The sequence below is a fragment of the Liolophura sinensis genome, chromosome 3, assembly GCF_032854445.1.
Source record: "Liolophura sinensis isolate JHLJ2023 chromosome 3, CUHK_Ljap_v2, whole genome shotgun sequence".
Classification (NCBI taxonomy): Eukaryota; Metazoa; Mollusca; class Polyplacophora; order Chitonida; family Chitonidae; genus Liolophura; species Liolophura sinensis.
In genome coordinates this window covers 18,743,879-18,764,688 of record NC_088297.1, presented here as the reverse complement: position 1 = coordinate 18,764,688, position 20,810 = coordinate 18,743,879, and the positions used below count along the sequence as shown (strand labels likewise).

At 41.2% G+C, this 20,810-nt stretch overlaps 1 protein-coding gene across 1 annotated transcript in view; it reads right to left on the bottom strand.

Moving 5' to 3' along the window:
• LOC135463440 (potassium voltage-gated channel subfamily KQT member 1-like) overlaps nt 1–20,810 on the bottom strand; it is a 161,597-nt gene that overhangs the window by 19,838 nt on the left and 120,949 nt on the right. Inside the window, exon 2 of the mRNA XM_064740699.1 lies at nt 180–270. Within this exon, the coding sequence (XP_064596769.1) occupies nt 180–270 (91 nt within the window). The remainder of the gene's footprint in view (nt 1–179; nt 271–20,810) is intronic.

The window sequence follows — 20,810 nt, the reverse complement described above, 5'->3', positions numbered from 1 at the left end:
CTCCAGTTACCACAACAGTTTAACGGCATGGACTCGCACTGCCACAAGTAGACACAATACATACACACCTTATGGCTCTTCGTCGTCACGTGACTGGAAAAATGTTCAGTACGATGTAAAAATCGACGCTTACACACATATATAGAATTTCTCATTAATATACTAAGTAAGTTACTTACCACAAAAAACAAAAGCTGAGTCATCAAATTGTGATGTTGAGGAATGGTCACAAGTACGCTCAGAACCAAACACATGAAAACCATTAAAAATCTGAAAAGAGAAAGAAAAGGAAGTTGATTAGATTGACAGTATCATTCAATGACCAATGTACATTATGTATGCTTAATGATGGTAATTTGTTCACTCCACATGTCATTTATTTGTTTTCTTTCGTTACTGACTTTTCTGTTTTGTCGTACGTGGGAAGGTCTGTCAGCAACCTGCGGATGGTCGTGGATTTCCCCCGGGTTCTGCCCGGTTTCATTTCACCATAATGCTGGCCGCCGTTGTATAAGTGAAATATCCTTGAGTGGGGCGTAAAACAACAAATCAGATAAATAAATAATTAAATCGTTGTCTGACTGGTGCTGTATATACATGTACAAGGCACCATAGGGAGTAAAAGGACAGTGTGATTGTGTGCAAATGGTCACTGGTAACTATTTGAAATTCGGCCTCGTGTAAGTTTTACTTCAGTTAGGGAGTTACTCAACTCTCCATGTAGGGCCTTAAATGTGTTACATCACGTCATAAAGTGTGTCATAAAGGATCCAGTCATGTTAACATGCGTTATAAACTCTTTTGCCTCATCTCAGAACCGGATAATCCCACAATTAGTCAGCTTTATGGATCTTAAGAGTGTGATATTCCTCCCGGGCATGTTTTTAATCTGCTCTGAACCCAAGGACCTAATTTGCCGCCGCGTTCTAAACTCCATTGCCCCAAGACGGGCAATTTACCAGTGCTATGCGTAATCCAACGAGGTCATTACAACACGACCTCAGACACCACGGCCTAATCAGTCTGAAGATCCGAAACATTAGCACAGCTACTGCTAACAGACTGACGTAGATGTGGTCCGTCCATCCTACTGTAAACTTGATTTTGTTACCTCTTTTGATCTCTGCCGCCACTCCAAGCGGCACGATCAGCATCCGTTAATTAGCGTGTATTTCACTACGGTGGCTTTAGGGCAAGCCAAAACGACTGGTTTTGTATTGGTACATGCCTTGGACGAGTGAACTGTTCTAAACTAGAGTTGTACAAAAAACCCAATCCTAAGCTGCGCAGGACCCTACACAGCTGTCGCGCCAAACTTAAATTTTTATACAGCAACTTTATTTCCCCCAAATGAATCTTCCCATGCAGTGTCGCGTCATACACACAATAACTTCCAATTTGAATTGCTGGATGCTGCAATTTGATTGGTTAGATCCTTTGAACAAAGAGACCTTATTCAGTTAAATGCACCTGTATATATTCATTGGTTTGAAAGTTCCTACCACCACCAACATGTGGAAAATTTCACCAAGATGGCCACAAAAGCAACACTAGTCTAGCGATGCCTCGATCTGAGACGGAAACTAATATTAACACTGTGACGTAAATGGAGCAGTTTCTTTGAGGTTGCAGTATTTCGTGTAGCAACCATTGTCGAGTCAGCGTATTATTCATTTTAATTAAGCAATATCTAAACATACTTTTTTTTACTTTTTCTTCGACAGAATAAAAAATAGTCTGATAGTTGAATCTGGTGGTCTATTTGAATCAAATGTGTGGATTTTTTTCAGTTCACAAAGGCTTCTCTATCCCGACCCCATTTGGAATCGAACCAAAGTTTTCCCGCTTTTACGACAGAGGACATATATAGTGACTCCACCATCGAAATATGGTTATACAATTGCAATTGCGCTAAGTCGTATTAAATCTCCACACCATTTTGTATTCCCCCCCACACTTTTCCCCGCCTTATGCATGTTCCAAAAGTACCACTATAAAACACATAAAGTGGGGCGTGAACTAATAATTTCTGTTATGTTTACGAAGTTGTAAATACATTATCATCAAGCTAAACTGAAGCACGACCTTTACAGTGTTTACAGAACCGCTTTATTGCCTACTAGCCGCGCTCTCCACACAAACATGCATCGTTAACATCGAGCAATATGCCTCTACTTGAGTCACCGTTGAATAAAATTATGCGACTAATGTTTACTGACGAATCCCACCAACCCCATTAACACAAATAATGGGTGCGTGGGTTATAAGTATCACATTTTGTTTGTTTGTTTGGGGTCTTGCCGTAGTTTGCCGTATTGGTTTGGTTTTATCCGAAAGGCACAACCTCTTTGTAGCGCTAGGCCTGTTAGGAGATTTTTCCCTTTTCCCAAATTCTTCAATACAAGTGGGAGGAGACAAAGGGGGCGGGGGTGGTGGGGATGGGGGTGTTTGATCGGCTCCATGGCAGAGTGTGTTAGCATGTTAACGTGGCACGATGATGCAGGGGCCTCTCACCAGTGCGGTTCCTGTAAGTTCAATCATAGCTCACGCTGGCTTCCTTTCCGGCTGTGCGTGGGAAGACATGACAGCAATCTGCGCATGGTTGTGGGTTTCCAGCCATTGTATAATTGAAAAATTCTTGAGTACAGCGTAAAACACAAAATAAATAAATAAATAAATAAATACAAGTGGTGCGTATGCAAGCTGATTTGAAGCCATGTAGCACAAAGGGAGACAACTATTTGTATCATGAAAATATCTCAACTGCACCATCCTCTAACCACGGTTAGAAGATATCATTTTTTCTTCCTTGCCTTCTTTGTCAAGGCACTGATGACAAAAAGCAACTGAGAGATTATAATCCATTCTAGAAGATCTTTTTCTTTTCGCGTTCAAATGTGTCCGCTGTATTCTGAGAAAACACGAGAGGTAGATTCTTTCATTATACAGATTTAGTCACAGTAACTCCGCAGAAAGCAATCAGCAAATGTATATTCAGTGATATGCAACGGGCGAAGTGCTCCCACTGTCCACGCATAACAACGTCAAAATGAAGATCACCGTCCCGTAATGATAGCAAGGGCACACCCACAAGAGAAAAGGTGCAGACGCAAAGCAGTACATCAAGTGCTACTTCCGGTATTGCATAGATGGTCATGCCTCTTTAAGCTGTTCACTACTTTATGCGTGATATAGAGGTCAAAAACATAACACATTGTATTGACCGTCAAACGTTTACAGTGCTCAAAGCATGAAATGAAATACGACTGATCTGAGACGCACAAGGCAGAAGTATAAGCTATAAGCACCTGAGATTGATTTTCAGTATAATTATAGAAGAAAAAACAAACAAGATAGTGAGTTTTCCCATATTTTGCTAAGTGCACTCTGTCTTAATCAAATATCAGTCTCCTGGTCGGTAATTGTTGTACTTGAGAGAAAATAAACGACCTTTCTTCATCCGTTCTTGTTTGAACGTATCAGTTGGCCGAGATGTTGCGCATGTGCATTTGACAAAATCGATGCAGTGACTTCCCCATGGAATGTTTTTACCTCCTTGTGGACGGAGCACATTGCTTATTTTGACGTCTTTGTCCATGCATATTTTATAGAACGTGTGGAAAATAGTCAATAACGAATCCTTAGCACAGTCAGCCCCTGTCCAGACTCTTTTCCCGACCCATTCAACAATGTTGACTTGGTAAAAAAGATGCCCTTTAGCAAAGGTGAAACCGGGATGTCACGCAGGAGAAACCAACAGACCTAAATTCGATTCAAAACTTGAATTTGAAATAAGTACGGAGTGCTGACAAAAATACAGTGCGCTGCAATATATATCTTTGGTAAGTATATACGTAAGTAGGAACAATGTATGTTTCGGTTTTTACATCGTACTTAACAATCTCTCATCACATGACCATGAAGATTTATTGACTGGGTGATTAAGTACAATGCATGGATAACAATGATAGCAGCAATACCCTTAACCCCATTCAACTGTTGTTCTCTTCTTACTAAGCGGAAAAGCCCCTGACCATGGACACCGCATGTATTAAGACACCTCGCTCTGCCTCGGTAGCGGCTTTAATTCTGGACATATTTCAGATGTGGGGCGGTCGTTTATTCCTGCTACGACTGCCTCAAGCCATATATCTGACCAATACCATTGTAGAGAGGGGTGTCAAACGTTAGACGAAAAACAGAAGTGCCATTCTCTTGATGACTTCACTGTATGTCTGTAACTGTCATATGCTATCCATGCTATCCTGTACTGAATGTGTCCTGAATATCACTAAAATATGAATACACACTAGGGGGCGTCTTATTTGTTACGATTTAGACATCTTCATGAACGGAGAATAAAAACGTAAAAGCGGTAAACTGTCAAGAAACCTGCGGATGGTCATGGGTTTCCCCCGAGCTCTGCCCGATTTCCTCCCACCATAATGCTGGCCGCCGTCGTATGGCTGAAATATTCTTGAGTACGACGTAAAACATCAATCAAATAAATAAATGAATAAACAGTCAAGAACCTGTTCTTGACCGATAACGTGTGACCCTTTAGCAAGCATCATACTGTTGTTTGAATACTATTTGTACAAATATTAAGTAACAATGCTGGGAGAGAAAGATGGTTGAGGCGTGGGTGCTTTGGCAAGTTACGGGAGCTTTTCCACCCGGGGGTACACGACGCCAATGGTGTCCTTAAGCGTTTATTGTCACGAAGGCTGCAGAAAGAATGACAGCAGGGTAATCTATGAATTCCCTGTCCAAGGCCGGGTTTGAACACGCGCCTCGCGTGTCCTAGCGATCGAAAGGCAAGCACTTCTTTCCACTGGAACACAGCACGCTCCCGCCTACATATACACCCTGATTCCATTCTGTAATTATACGCCGTATCACCCTAGTCTAGCGCAACACGATTGCTCAATTAAAGTGAAAAAGTGTTGCGGATGTCTTGTCCTTTCGTAGAAAAGGCATTTGGTGTCTGTCTAACGCACCCTGTTGGGCTCAATTACTGCTCTTTATTGCAGGCGATTTCCTGTTTGATACAGACCATTTCTCTTTCCAAATGAGACGTTACGAAACAAATAAGGAGGATAAATGTTTTAAGAGAGAAATTATCTCCGCAAAGGAAAGTTTTTTTATCTCCGCTCAATGACTCAATGCTGTTCGTTTCTATGTTAGTTCACGAAATATCGTATTAACCAATTTGCACGAGCTTCGGTGAAGGATGAGTTCATGGACCAAGGAATGAGTGAAATTATTTGGTACAAAATCGCATGAAAATAAGAGATAGGATTAACTATATCCATAAATGCAGTAGGGACAGTTTTTCTTTTGAAGTAAAGTCTGTTGTGTAAAGTTGTTTAGAAATTCATACAGTGACATGCATTGACGCGTCATTGGCCTGTATGAAAGTTGTAAGATCATCAATGAATAAAATCATGCGGTTTTCCGTCAGGAGTTTTGCGAGTTAGACACAATGGTTTTCAGTGACTTTTACCCCGACTACATAGGTCTATAAACATATCCGCTGTCGAATAAATGGAGTTTTCGTTAATACGGCGTGAAACGCTAATTAAATCAATGGTATCCATGTTTTTTGTCTTGATGGAAATCTGTTGATATCCATTTACTTTGTTTTCAACGAAATGAGTTTTTGAAGTTTCCGGATGACCCAACAAACTGTCAACGCACCCACCTACGAGTGGAAACAATCCTATGGGACGACTGGGATGGACCGAATCAGGTCGAAGCAACCGCCAAACACCCACTTGCGAAGTGGTAGACGTGAAAAATGTTACGTGCTAACACCAGGTAAAAAATGGGCAAACTACAGGGTAATATCCCCTGGAGTACTGTAACACACAGCCGGAGTGGCGCCGTGTAGTAATTTCGGACATCGGTTTGGGGAATAAAATGATATATCAAGTGAAAGAGGGGGGAGGGGGGGCGGTGGGGGGGGGGGGGGACGTTCCGTGTGAGAAAAGGGGAAGCCGAGAGTGCAAATTGCGTACTGGCACGGTCTATTTGGACAGCCCTACTGAATGAGAGAGGGAAAAAAAAGGAAACGGCCAGCAAAAAATTCTAATGAGGACAGACTACGAAAACTGCCGGCCATTTGAGAGATTTCTTTTTAGGGCAGACCGAAAGACATCAGCAGTAATGGGAAAAGAACTTTTCTTTGGTACGCACACAAAAAGACGTACGAACACAACTTTCTGACCAGAATGGGATAAGAGTTTATTCTCTGCTCACAGGATTTAAGAAATATTGAGAAAATGAGTAGAACTTAACGCCACTTCGGCAAAATTCAAATGATCGATTTCATTTTGACAAAAATTCAACGTAACTGTCTAAATATGATGATGATTTTATAGAAAAGAGAATAAAAGGTACAGTTTGGTTAATTGCTAGCCCAGAGAAAGTGGCAATGGACAAGCGATAAGGATGTAACCGGAAGTCCTGAAACTGAAGTCGTTAAAGCAAGTGGAATTGACGTCATGAGTATGTGATAACATCGCGATCTGGAAGTTTTTGTAAAGTTCTTATTCAAATTTTAAAAACTCGGATGACACAGAAATAAGAAGAAGCTTACAATAACAATAATAGTACATGGAGTAAATAATAATATTCATATACGAATGAGTAGCTAAAGACGAAATCAGGGGCCTCCGTGGCCAAGGTCGTTAGTGTCATGTAACCTAATCCACGTGCACGCTACCTGTGCTTTAATTCACATTTACGTCACGACATCACGTGACGCGGCCGGCGAAATAAACAGTCACGTCTTCTGAATGAACGCTCGTTCTTACACGATCAAGTCGATAATAGGCCTAACATAACATGGTGGCAGCGGTATTGCACTCTAAACAGGCATTACAATGCGCTGCATACGTGCAATGAACTTTTCGCTGAAGATTTAACTCCAGGATTTTTAAGTTGCACGTCTGTCGGTAAACAACGTGAGTAAGCAAAATGGCAGAAGAGAACCACAACAACGACAACTTTCCGTTAACAACCAGCCAAATATCCCCACCCAAGAAGATTTCCTTCAAGCCAGAAGAATGAGCCAAATGGTTCTGGCGGATTGGAAGACAGAGAAAAGCAGCCGGGTTGGACAGGAGATCAGGCGAGACGCAGGTAAATAATTTGATGTATTCTTTGGGAGAAGAAGCGGAAGATGTTCTGAGTTCGCTTAATTTGACAGATGAAGAAATGTCTGATTATGAGACAGTAATATAGAGGTTTGAGGGTCATTTCGCGATATAGAAGAATGTGATCTTTGAAACAACTGCGACATCAGAAACATAAGAACCTGTAGATTCTTACATCACTGGTTCTATTCTATTTGGCGGAATGCTGTGAATCTGGACCTGTAAAAGAACACTTTATTCGAGACAAAATTGTGATTGGTATCAAGGATAAATCCTTGTCTGAGAAATTTCAGCACGATGGAGAACTGACACTGGAGAAACAATAACCCAGGTCAGTCATAGGGAAACTGTCAAGAAACAGCAGGACATTTTCCAAATAAGTTCTTCGGTAGACAGAGTGTACAGGGGACAAAATATGGGAAAACACCAGTGCCAAAAAGACAAGTAGAAATCAAGTAAAAAATAAATCACACAAACACACAGCCTTAAGACAGTAAACCTATACAATACCAAAATTGTAGCTGGTGTGTAGGTTATTTTCACTCAAGCGCGAACTGCACAGCTCGTGATGCAACTTGCAACATTTGTATAAAAGAAGACCACTAGAGTAAGGCATATTTCAGTCGTAAAGCATGGGCACAGAGTGCACTTCATGAAGTGAACGCAGCTAGCAACTGTAGTGATGATGAGGATTTCATTCTTGATGGTATTTCGGCGATTAACATCGGTCGATGTCAAAGTGAACCAATATGCCTAACAACTGCGTAAAGAGGGAAAACTATCCACTCCAGCGGTTGACACAATGTTCAACAGATTAGCAGGTGCTAAAGTATTTTCGAAAATCGATGCTAACTCGAGATACTGGAAGATAAAACTGGTGGAGGAATCCAGACCAATGACAACCTTCATTACCCCATAAGGTAGATACCAATTCAACGTACTGCCATATTAAATTAATTCTGGATCAGAAAAGTTTCAGATGCACATGAGTCAGGTGTTGAAAGGCCTTGGGGGAGTCGAGAACAGCATCGATGATGTCTTGGTTCACGGAAACTCGCAGGTACAGCAAGACCAGAGGCTTGAAGCAGTCCTGAATCGTCTTGAGAAGGCTCATATAACCCTCAACAAGAACAAATGCCAGCTCAGTGTCAGAGAAGTCGAGTACATACGGCACAAGATCAGCGGGAACGGAATAATACCAGTTCCTGCAAAGATCAGAAGCATTCAAGAGATGCCACCCCAAAGAATGTTAAGGAAGTTAGAATGTTTTTGGGAATGGTTAACCATGCGAAACCTGTGAAATCAATCACAGCTGAAACGGACCACAAGCCACTTTTGACAAACCACACTCTAGATCAACCTCCTTCAAGGATACAGCGTTACCGAATGAGGTTGGTGAGGTTTGATTTCAAGGCAATCAACCACGTACCCGGAAAGGAAATGTAAGTATCAGACGCTCTGTTGCGTCTCCAAAGCCGAAACCAAGACCAAACTTCCACATTTAGGAAATGGAAGCGGGCGTAGACAACATAATCGAGGCTATACCGATATCAGACACAAAACTTCAAATGATCCGGGAAGCCCAGGAAGAAGACGAAGTCTGTAAAGAGATTAAAGTCTGCACTCCAAAAAGATGGCTGGAGAAACGCCAAATCAGAGACTCTCTGAAGCCATACTGGGCGACTAGAGGTGAAACATCAATCGTTCAAGGAATACTAATTGAAGGAAGCAAAAGTCTCTAAAGAGATTAAAGTCTACACTCTATAAAGATGGCTGCAAAAACACCAAATCAGAGACTCTCTGAAGCTATACTGGACAACTAGTGAAATATCAATCGTCCAAGGAATACTAATTAAAGGAAGCAGATTACTTGTACCATCTGGACTGGACATACTCAACAAGCTCTACGAAGAACACCAGGGAGTCGTAAAATGCAGACACAGAGGACAACAGTCTGTCCGGTGGCCCGCATATTCAGAAAGCACACTTCGAAACACACCACGGTGCTCTCTTGTACCTATTTCACCTGGGACAACCATTCAAATGCGTGATTAGGACAAGACAGAAAAGTACTACAAAAGGGAGATAACCCTAGATCATACATCATCTTGACATCAGGCACTGTGGTGCACAACAGACATCATCTAATTTCACTTACTTCCCACTCTGCTCCACAAGTCAACAGTTACCGCCGTCTTCAGGGGGACAACCGGAATCACCTATCCAGGCTGAACCATCCCCTGTCAAACCTGCAGTTCAGATGTCAAGCCCACGGCGAACAATTAAACCGTCACTTAACGTTCGAGAAAACTTAGGACTGAGATAGTTTTCAGTAGAGACAGGTAATAGTGTTTTGTTCTGTGTTTAGATCCGTTTATTGAAATGAGCGAGAGACTTTGGAAGCCATTAAAAGTCTATGTGAAAGACAATTCATCTTATAATGTTTCGTTTCAGATAAACATACACTACTTTTAAGTTCAATTTCGTACGTTCAAATTTGATACTGTTCCAAATTATTTCAAAGAATCGAACAATCTATGTGAAAGACAATTCACCATAATATAGTTTAAGTTCAATTTTGGTAAAATTGACTGTTTCAAAGAAATGGCCTTAAAAAAGGGGAGATATATTGTAACGCAATCCATGTGCACGCTACATGTGCTATTGTTTACATGTAGGTCATACGACACGATACCACGTGACGGGGCCGGCGAAACAAACAGTCAAGTCTCCTGACGAACGCTCGTTCTTGCTCAATCAAGCCGATGATAACATAACACTTACCACACCAGCGCAGCGCAATAATCCAGGATCCGCTCACCGATGCGGTCGCTGTAAGTTCCAGCTCATGCTGGCTTCGTCCCAGCCGCACGTCTGCCAACAATCTGCGGATAGTCGTGGGTTCCTCCCGGACTTTGCCCGTTTTCCTCCCACCATAATGCTTAGCGCCGTCGTACAAGTGAAATATTCTTAAGTATGGCGTAAACGACCAATCAAATAAGTAGATAAACAAATCAAAGATGAAATCAATTTTAGGATCGAGCACAAATCTAACGTCATACCGAAAGTTAACGTTCTTTTTTATTCTATCTATTTTTCAACCTTATGATTTCGTGGAAAATTCCATTTTGAAGGAAAATAAAAATCCTTTCATGGAACACTGGTGAATGGTAAATGGCATCGGCGTAATGACTACGTAATGTTAAAGGAAACAAACCTTAACATGACGTACAATTGCTGGCAAGTGGGTGTAAAGTAATGTCCACTAACAACAACAACAACAACAACAATTACGCCACAAACTTCAGAGAAGAGAAATTATATAAACTTCGACACCCATCATTTACAAAGGAACATTGCAACGATTTTATAAATAAAAGCTGGTTTTTGGCATATGACTTTGGATATTGTTTTACGGATTGACGGACTGAGCGATGGTTAGGTTACTTCCTTACTGCATTACGCCAACGCTGGATGACACAGAGCATATGACTAACATCAAAGAAATTGAATAAAATGTGGTAGCGTGTCTGTCTTAAAGTACACAGAAATGGAAGTTCATTACAATACCATTTGTTTGTCCAAAGTTTACCGTCCGCAAGGCAAATTGGTGGGAACAATAAGAATAACCCGCTGCTACACAAAGATGAGCTTGTCCCGGCGAAATAAAAAGATTATAGCATAGAGAGTAACCCAGAGCAGCGACCACAGTGTGATTGTTGGCAAATTGTCACACGTAACCCGTGAAATACGGTCTCTTTTGCCAGTTTACCTCAGCCGGGTTAAATTCTAACTGTCCATGCAAATGCTTAAATAGTAGCAAATCATACACCCCCCCCCCCCCCCCACTTGAGTTAGTGAGTACTTGAGGTTTAACGTAGTACTTAACAAGTTTCCAGTCATACGACGACGAAAGGAATCCTTAGAGTGCATGTAATGTGCCTCCTTGTTGCAGGACGGATTTCCACCGCTCTTTAATCTAGTGCTGCTTCAATGAGACGACTTACCGAAGGCAAGTAAGATGCCCCGCCCGAGCCATTATACTGATATGGGTCAACCAGTCGTTGCACTATCGCCTTAATGCTGAACGCCAAGAGAGGAAGTTACAACTTCCTCTTTTAAGTCTTAGGCGTGACTCGACCCGTGATTGACCCTGGATCTACCGTCCCCGACGCTTTACCAACTGCCAACTGTGCTATTCGGTCCAAATCCCACTTGAGTGAGTGAGTGAGTGCTTGGGGGTTTAACGTCTTAGGTGTGACTCAATCAAGGATTGATCCTGGATCTACCGGTCCCGAAGCTGTGCTATCCGGGCCGGTTCAAATCCCACTTGAGCATAAATCTCTGTTAACATTGTGAGCATCTAACTGCAATGTCAACGTAATGCCAAAGGCTTGTGATGATATTTTACGCTTATTTAACGGTATATATGCCTTCCTGGATGCGGACCCATCAGTGCTACTTTCATTTTGGTCTATTTTTAACTGAAATAAGCAGCATTATATAAGTCCAGCTGTCTGTCTGCTTGTCACAGTGTGGGTGAGTCTGTTAAATTTTTGACATCCTATCCTTTCATATGGCTCATTCATTTTACGATTCGCTTGAATGCAAGGCAAGTGCAATTTCGCTTGGGATGTTATGGCTATTACAGATTTGCACTTGCTTCTAAAGGTGTTTTGTATTGCTCGACACGTTGTACGCATTACATGGGTTTATGTTGCTTTTGTTTTTTTAAAGGCAAAGCAGCTCTCTATTTCCAGGCCATTTTGGGCTGCAAATCTTAGCCTAAAGGCGGCGATAACCTTTAGAATCAGGTCTATCAGAAGACAAACCGGGCAACTAATTTCATTTGACACGCAGAGCATCAGTTTGCTCAAGGTCAACACAGTGCTTTCCTCAGTATGGAAGTCGACATGCTGGCCACCTTCTGCCCCAAAAGATGTGTTGCTAGGGGCGAAAAGTATATAGATAATCCACGGGATCCTCGTAAGGCGTTCACGTAAGCTGAACAAAAAGGCATCCTTGAGAATCTTAAATGTCACGTTATTCGCGCATCACAGGCCTTGCTGACTTTTAAATGACATAGCGAAGGAGTACACCATTCTGGCTGTGGGTTTCTCCCGAGGAAAAAGTCGGATAACGTGTTAAATCACTAACGAAATGATACAGGATGAAGGCACCGAGTGTTTTTTGTTAAAATACGCACATAAACATAAACACAAAAGAAAAAAAAACTAGCTTGAAAAACATAAACAGAAAAGCTGACAGGATTTTCTGTCGAAAATAGTGGGTGAAATATGTCCACACTAAAAAAAACGTTGGAGGCCTAAAATCAAATCTCGGTTCACCGCATTTCAACAGCATTGGATAATGACCATGTCGCATGACGAAAAGAGGTATTGGGATAAGCTAGAAGAAACATTTTAAGAAAAGCACAGATAGATACACACATGTGATAATCAGAGAATGCCGATTTTATTATAACTAAAGTTAGGAACAGCTTTGAATAGATAATCTCGAGCAGTTATGGGGGATATCACATGGGTTATAGATACCTGTCTATTGTAATGACAAAATAGTGACGAACGAACGAACGAACGAACGAACGAAAACCCAGACGTACTAGAACGGTTAATCTTTTCTTATGGCCATTGGGACGTGGGTTCACAACAAATGTTACATTCGGTTCGTTAGTTCTTGGAGATATTAGATAAATAAGTATTACAGCATTAACCATTTCGTGCACGGAAGTATTTAGTATTCGTTCGTAATGAGCAATGACGTGTAGATATGAAATAATGTAGCCTAATTCATACGCATTATGATTCAATACCTTCCAATACCTCGAAAACACTAGTAATATAAGAGTGCATACCACCTCTGCAAGTATTATTATTAATTTCTTAAAAAAAAACTGCCTTGAATACTTACAATACCCTTACCACCGTTTGATCTTTCTCCAGAACGCTTTCAAGTATCATTGTGAAAACGACAATCGAGCTTTTGATCGAACCTAATGGTTAGAGCGACAAGCTGTTCAACCTCTCCCATGGGTAAGCTATACTATCTAAAATGCGCATACCAATTAACGGAAAGTGATAATCATCAGTGGAAGTAAAAAGGCTTTCCATGTTTTGCAGTGTGTGTGAATTGGCCCTTTTTTTGCATATCTGGATCTGCCACGTTTTTTATTTTTTTTTTGTCAGGAGAAAGGGAGAACCGAATGCGCATTTTACACATTCCAAAATATCCAACATCTCAGTCTGAAGTTAAAAGAACTTTGGTTCCTTTTCTACTTAGGCCATTTAGTTTGGCGGGGAGCGGGGGGGGGGGGGGGGGCATGATTTGCTACTATTGAAACATTTGCATGGACAGTTAGAATTTAACCCAACTGAGGTAAACTGGCAAGAGGCCGTATTTCACGGGTTACGTGTGGCTATTTGCAGCCATCACACTGTCGTCGCTGCTCTGGGTTACTCTCTATGCTATAATCTTTTATTTCGATTGCCAGTCAATAAATTTTCACCTCTTACAAAGTGGTAAACAATAAGCTCATTTTGGACCAGAGGTTTCTCGTATGACGGTACCGCTATCTAATTTGAGAGTGTAAAAATGGTGAACCTATCCAAACGGCAAACTGTCAATTTATATTGCCATTTTTGTCATGAATTCTTCGTCATTTTTAATTTGGCCAATACTACCGCAGTCGTAGAGGCCTATTTCTAGTAGGATTTATCCAGTCTCCGAATATTTAGGGTCCGGTTTCAATAAGGGCCGTCTATAGCTAAGCAAGCCTGTAACAACCAGGGGAAGTAAATCCTGCTTTTCATTACGCCCCCTGACTTTCTTTTAAATGAAGACGTTTGCAAAAATCGTAATTTCAGAATAAACGGAAGAAGTGAAATTTGGTTAAGAACTTGTTTTGAATGGTGTTAGTAATGGGTTGAATCACAATGATAATGAACCACTAATGGAATATTGAGCTCGATAAAGATGACTGTCACCGGAATCACACTGACCATGAACTGAACTAACGGATTACTGAGTTCGCCAACGATGGCTGTCAAACGAATCAAGATGATAATGAACTGAGCTAACGGGGTGCTAAGTTCGATAACGATGACTGTCAAACGAATGTCGATGATAATGAACTGAACCACTGAGGGAATACAGAGCTCGACAACCATGACTGTCACCGGAATCATGCTGACAATGAACTGAACTAACGGAATACAGAGCTCGACAACCATGACTGTCACCGGAATCATGCTGACAATGAACTGAACTTATATAATACAGAGCTCGATAACGATAACTGTCACCAGAATCACGATGATAATGATCTGAACTAACGGAATTTTGAGTTCAATCCAGATGACTGTCATACGAATCACGTTCACAATGAGAAGAACTACCGGAACACCGAGTTCATTCACGACAAATGTCATAAAGAATCAGGTCAATGAACAGTATACAGTCAACTGAATCACTTTCTTGTACAGAGGATGCATAGGGACATGAATCTAGGCGTTGAAACAGACATTCACATCAACCGCCGTCAACTAAAACGGTCTATCCGGCTTAATAATTAATGGACCAATTTCCAAACAACGCTCATTGTTGGTGGGAGGTCTTCCAAGCAACCTGCGAATGGTCGTGGGTTTCCCACTGGACTCGGCTCGGTTTCCCTCCCAAATGGCATTTATATTTAAAATGCCATTGTTGTGATGTGACCAATGTGAGGCCGACAAGCCACGTTAGACCCCAGCCGTCGCGGTGAGTTCAAGTCCACTTCATGCTGGGTTCCTCTCCGGCCGTATGTGGGAAGGTCTGTCAGCAACCTGCGGGTGGTCTTAGGTTTCCCGGGCTCTGCCCGGTTTTCTCCCCCCAGAATGCTGGCCGCCATCGTATAAGTGAAATATCCTTGAGTATGGAGTGAAATTCTAATCAAATAAATAAAAATATATAAAAAAATAAATAATAAGAACGGCAAAGGGATTGTTGTGAAACCAATCTAGGCAATTTACTACCTGGATTATATTTAAATGCTTGATTAATTGTTGTACAGGATATATTACACTGGATGTCCGCTCATTGCGTCAGATCGCGGAATGAATGAAGTTAACTGATTGCAAAATGATTAATTACTCCTAATATGCTAGAAGCACACGAAAGTATGGACCACTTTCATTTGCGAATAATACTGGATAATAACACATGACGCCAGAGAGCCTTGTTAAAAAGCACTACGTCTAGACAAAAAAATGAAACCTCCGATTGTTCTGATAAATTCATAAAGGAACGAAAAATGCCAGGAAAAAAAAACAGCCCGGTTACGCATTGCACTGCCGGTTTTGTTTTACAGCTCACTTGTCACTGATCACCCTTAGCGTTATATACCTGAAAATCTTTCCATAACGTTGATTGATTTTTTCCCCTCAACTAAATTTTATTACTGGACTAATTTATCATTCTGAATATTGCAATGCGTTTGTTTTGGAGCGCAAAATATAGGGCAGTGTGTTAGGATAACGGTGCGAAATAACACATTAGCAAGTAAATCGATACAAGCACAGTCAGTTCTTTCACACCGTGGACTCGGACATGTATAATTGATCATAATGCATCCGGTGTACGAGTGTCAAGTCTCAGCTGTATGCACGGAACCTATTGGCAAAGAATCATGCGGAACAAATCCCACTTGGCTTTTCCTTTGTGTGTGACAGTAATTAAGCACGTTTATTATAAATGTGGATTTATTGCTGTACGTGTTTGTTCGTACGCTGAGATCCTTGCTTATTCAGGCAGCCAAAGCCCTGGTTCCGGCACGTTGTCGAGTTCAGATCTCACTCCTTCCGCTACGGCTTAAGTCAGAGGGTTTGTCACATACCTGGGGACGGTCGGTAGTTTCCTCTACCCTTAACCTGACAGCCCTCAGACAGCCATAAGTGAAAAAAATGTTGAGTACGGCGTAAACATACTCGTCAATCAAAGATTCAAACGCCACAACTTCGCTCAGCAAATGCCTCTGTTATGCTCTACACACAAACAGTTTTCGTTTACACAATGGCGGTTAATATAATTTTATAGTTAGATCAGACCCCGGGGTAAACCACCTACGTATAAGGAGTTACTGACAAACTTTTTCCTCGTTTGACGTATAGACTTGCACACTATACTGGTGGATGACAAGCGGTCTTCAACGATTTACTGTCGTCAATCGCTAATAGTCGCAAAACCCGAGGAACAATGGTGATCAATACAGAAGAACAAAAACATCCTGTCCAAAGCGGGAAATGAACCCATACCTGAAGGTTCATTGTTATGTGTGAACTCCTCACATTACGATTAGCAAATCACATTCTAGTCAACTCCCCGTTTAGCAAGAGTATTTATTCCGGGTTGGTTGAACATTGGTGACTTTCTCATCCATTATTAAGGTGGATATATCCAGCCGTGAAAAACGTTTAGCCATAAAACTTCAGTTTGCTTGCATTATTCAGTTTTAAAACCGTCAAAGCGATAGCGGTTGATTAAATCAGGTGATTTTACCTTAGAGCCAGGACAGAGATAACGAATATACATGCGTACATTCAAATCCCAGGACACAAGCCTTCCGGGAAAGCGCGGACCCGGCTGAGAGGAACAATGGCTTTCAGCGTCCATTATTTAGATCGACCAGACGGTGCAGGACACTCCTTGGTATTCAGAAAGAAGCCATATACCACGCTAGTTTTACAGCCAATTATTTATTAGACCACATACATATATGATAAAGGTAAGATTCTAGGAAAATATTTACTTGCACGATGCTCAAATTCCAGGCAGCTATGAAATTCAATGAGTACAAATTTGTATCGTTGGTCTTGCTAGAAAATTTTTCTAGCAAATGGTTTGCATGAACTTTGAGAAGTAGATTGCGCATACCCATTTCCAGTCAAACTTGTGTTTTGTGGCCAAGCTGCATGCATCACTGCATCTCACAATAAAAGTGTGTCTGTTCGTCATTTTTCGTTTAATGACGGCTTCACAACTGTTATTAGCTAGTGATATTAGTTAGTGAGTTTTCATCTCACTTCTGCACAAGTTTTAGTTAGAAGAGTTATTAACATGGTGACACAATATAGATAAATAGTCCAAAAGATCCTGACACATTATAGGTAAATAGTCAAAAGAACTCTTAACCTTGTGACGTAAAATAGATAATTAGGCAGAAGAGCTCTTAGCATTGTCACTCAACATAAATAAATAGTCAAAGAACTCAACATTTTGGCACAATATGGATAGTCAGAATACCTCCTAAAATGAAGACACATTACGGTCAGAAGAGCTCCTAAAAATTGTGACGCAATATAGATAAACAGTCAGAATACCTCCTAAAATTAAGACACATTACGGTCAGAAGAGCTCCTGAAAATTGTGACGCAATATTGATAAACAGTCAGAAGGGCTCCTAAAAATTGTGACGCAATATAGATAAACAGTCAGAATACCTCCTAAAATGAAAACACATTACGGTCAGAAGAGCTCCTAAAAACTGTAACGCAATATAGATAAACAGTCAGAGGAGCTCCTAAAATTGTAACGCAATATGGATAAACAGTCAGAACAGCTCCTAAAAATTGTAACGCAATATAGATAAACAGTCAGAAAACTCCTAAAAATTGTAACGCAATATAGATAAACAGTCAGAAGAGCTCCGAAAACTGTGACGCAATACAGATACAGTCAGAAGAGCTCTTAACATTATGACACAATGTAGATAAATTGCGCTGCCAATTTAAAACAAAAAACAAAACATACGCTAGAAAATTCATTTTTCATACACAAATGTAAAAGACTGGTTACTTTTTAGGATAGCATTAGTGTCCAGGACAGCAGTGAAAATGACCTAATTTTAAGATTTCGGGATTAGGAGACGAATTTGTGTTCCTGAATGGACGAATTACAACCCACATAAAATTCAATTTAGGCTCATACAAGCTACAACGTGACCACCTACGCAACGTAAAGCACAAAACTCCCTCCGAAATCTCCAGCAACGCGTGATTTAGCTTTTCAACTGTGAAAGGATTAATTCACTACAGTTCACATCGCACTGGGAGATGTTTTTGACGTAGGCAAACGAGACAAATCAAAGAGCAGACGACAGGACTAGGAGTTCCGGTTCCAGAAATTAGAGGAAACAGAAGTCTTCGATTCAAAGAAATAGAAACAAACCAACTCGCTGTGTTCTGAGAAAACGGTTGACGTACGTTAGGCGTAATGCATGGTTGAACTCACCACACCAACGGATGTTTCCGTCTGTTACCACGACTCCTTTACAGCGATTGTCCCCTCGGGGCAAAAACTTTCGTCATGTGAAAGATGGGAGGCCTAAAAGCCGTCAAATTGGTCTGCGAGTTAGACAAAGTGGTACTCGAAATAAGCTAAGCATAGATACAGAACGAAGGAGAATGCGTTTGTGTGAGAGTGTAAAGGTTAGGGGTAACGCACAAAGATGTACATCATAGGACAGGTAAGAGACACAGATAGATAATGGGAGCAACGACTAAGGAGTGTTAACTAGCACATTGTCACGCATGTCAATTGTGTGACGCCCAATTGGTCGTTAGTTCATGCTGTCTTAAACGAAGTTCTAGCGAGTCCACTTTTGTTTTCATAAACACTGGGGGCCTGCGTGACCGAGTTGGTTAACAAAGCCCGGGGTAAACCTACAACCACCTGCAGGTTGCTGCAGAAGCCAGCATGAGCTGGATTTGAGCTCACAGCGATCGCATTGATGAAAGGCTTCTGGATTAGTGAGCCGCGATGGCACGCTAAACACCTCTGCCACCGAGCCTAAAATGTCTGAAACATAGATAAGAGCTGGATTCGAGTTTCCCATCTCTATGGTCATTGGCCAATCGTTAGAACAACGGTTTAACCGAAGTAATAGCTGGCTGCTTCAATGAGACCACTGAACCGGTCTAAAGGAAGAGGGCGGTGTTTTAGCGCCAACATACGATAGCGATAATGATGAAAACCCATACACACTGGACTGAAAGTTTTGTTTAAACTTGTTAAGTGCAGATCAATCTAAACTGCACTGAAAAGAATCTCAGCATAATTTATTAACGGAGAAAATAATCTGGATTGTAAATGTCTGGTTTAGACCGATGTACAGTTGTTCCGCCTAAAAAAGGGCGACTCGCGCCGAGGTCGGGCTAACCATTGTTCCCGTGTAATACATGATATTATAAAACATGTACAGCGCAGAGAGCAAAAGCATAGCAGCGACGGCAGTGTGATAGATGACAAATCGTCACACGTAACCAGTAAATACGGTCTCTTGTCAATTGACCTCAGCTTGAACAGTTTTATTCTAACTGTTCATGTAGGCTAAATGCATAAGCAGTAGCAAATTTCATGCCCCCAAGTACCTTGGCTTAAGTAGAATTAGTTTAAAAATGCAGTGATGTTAATAGCAATTTATTACACGCCATCTGTCTAAAATTACTCAAAATACTGGACCGGCCCGGATAGCACAGTTGGTAGAGCGCCCACTTCGGGACCGGTAGATCCAGGACCAATCCTTGATCGAGTCACACCTAAGACTTTAAAAGAGGAAGTTGTAACTTCCTCGCTTGGCGTTCGGCATGAAGGGGATTGTGCAACGACTGGTTGACCCGTATCAGTATAATGGCTCGGGCGGGGCGGCTTACTTGCCTTCGGTAAGCCGTCTCATTGAAGCAGCACTAAATAAAAGAGCGGTGGAAATCCGTCCTGCAACAAGGAGGCACATTACACGTACATGCACCCTAATGATTCCTTCGTCGTCATATGACTGAAAAATTGTTGAGTACGACGTTAAACCCCAAGCACTCACTCACTCACTCAACAGACACTACCCTTTTTTAATGACTATGACATGGTTTCATAAAATATATATCCATTCGGATGTAGGAAAACTGTCAATAAAATGGCATTACATAAAGCATATGGCATTTTGCCAAAAACGCTATCCAGACGGAGAATCCAGGCTATTTATTAAATTAATATGTTGTGTATGGCGGTTATTCAATGGTATTTAGAAGCTGGGTTGAATTTTATATATATATATATATATATATATATATATATATATATATGGGTCACAACTTCTCTTCTCTATTTATTTATTCCATTTATTGTTTGACCCCGTACTCAAGAATATTTCACTCATACGACACGGCGGCCAGCGGCCAGCGGCCAGGGCGGAAACCGGGTAGAGCCCGAAATCTCCAACCATCCGCAGGTTGCTGACAGACTTTCAACTTCTGTTAAATAGAAACTGTGTTCCATATATATCTTATGTTAACTATAACGTTATTTGTTGTTCCTCGCATAATGGTGCACACCTATGTTATAAAGGTTGTCCCAGAACTCGCGCACCATCCAGGTTGAGGTTGAATGCTTGAGCTACAGAGCGGTGTGTTGGCCCATCTCTTCCAACACAAAAACCAATTCAACTCTTTCTTGTACTGTTAGTTTATTAGTCATAATTAACATTGAAAGAGAGGAAAAACATTAAAAATCAGTATTAAATCTGAAACACAGAAAAAAAATCACGATAATGCACGACGTCTGGAACCCCCTGTATAACGTATAAAACTAGATGTATTTCAAACC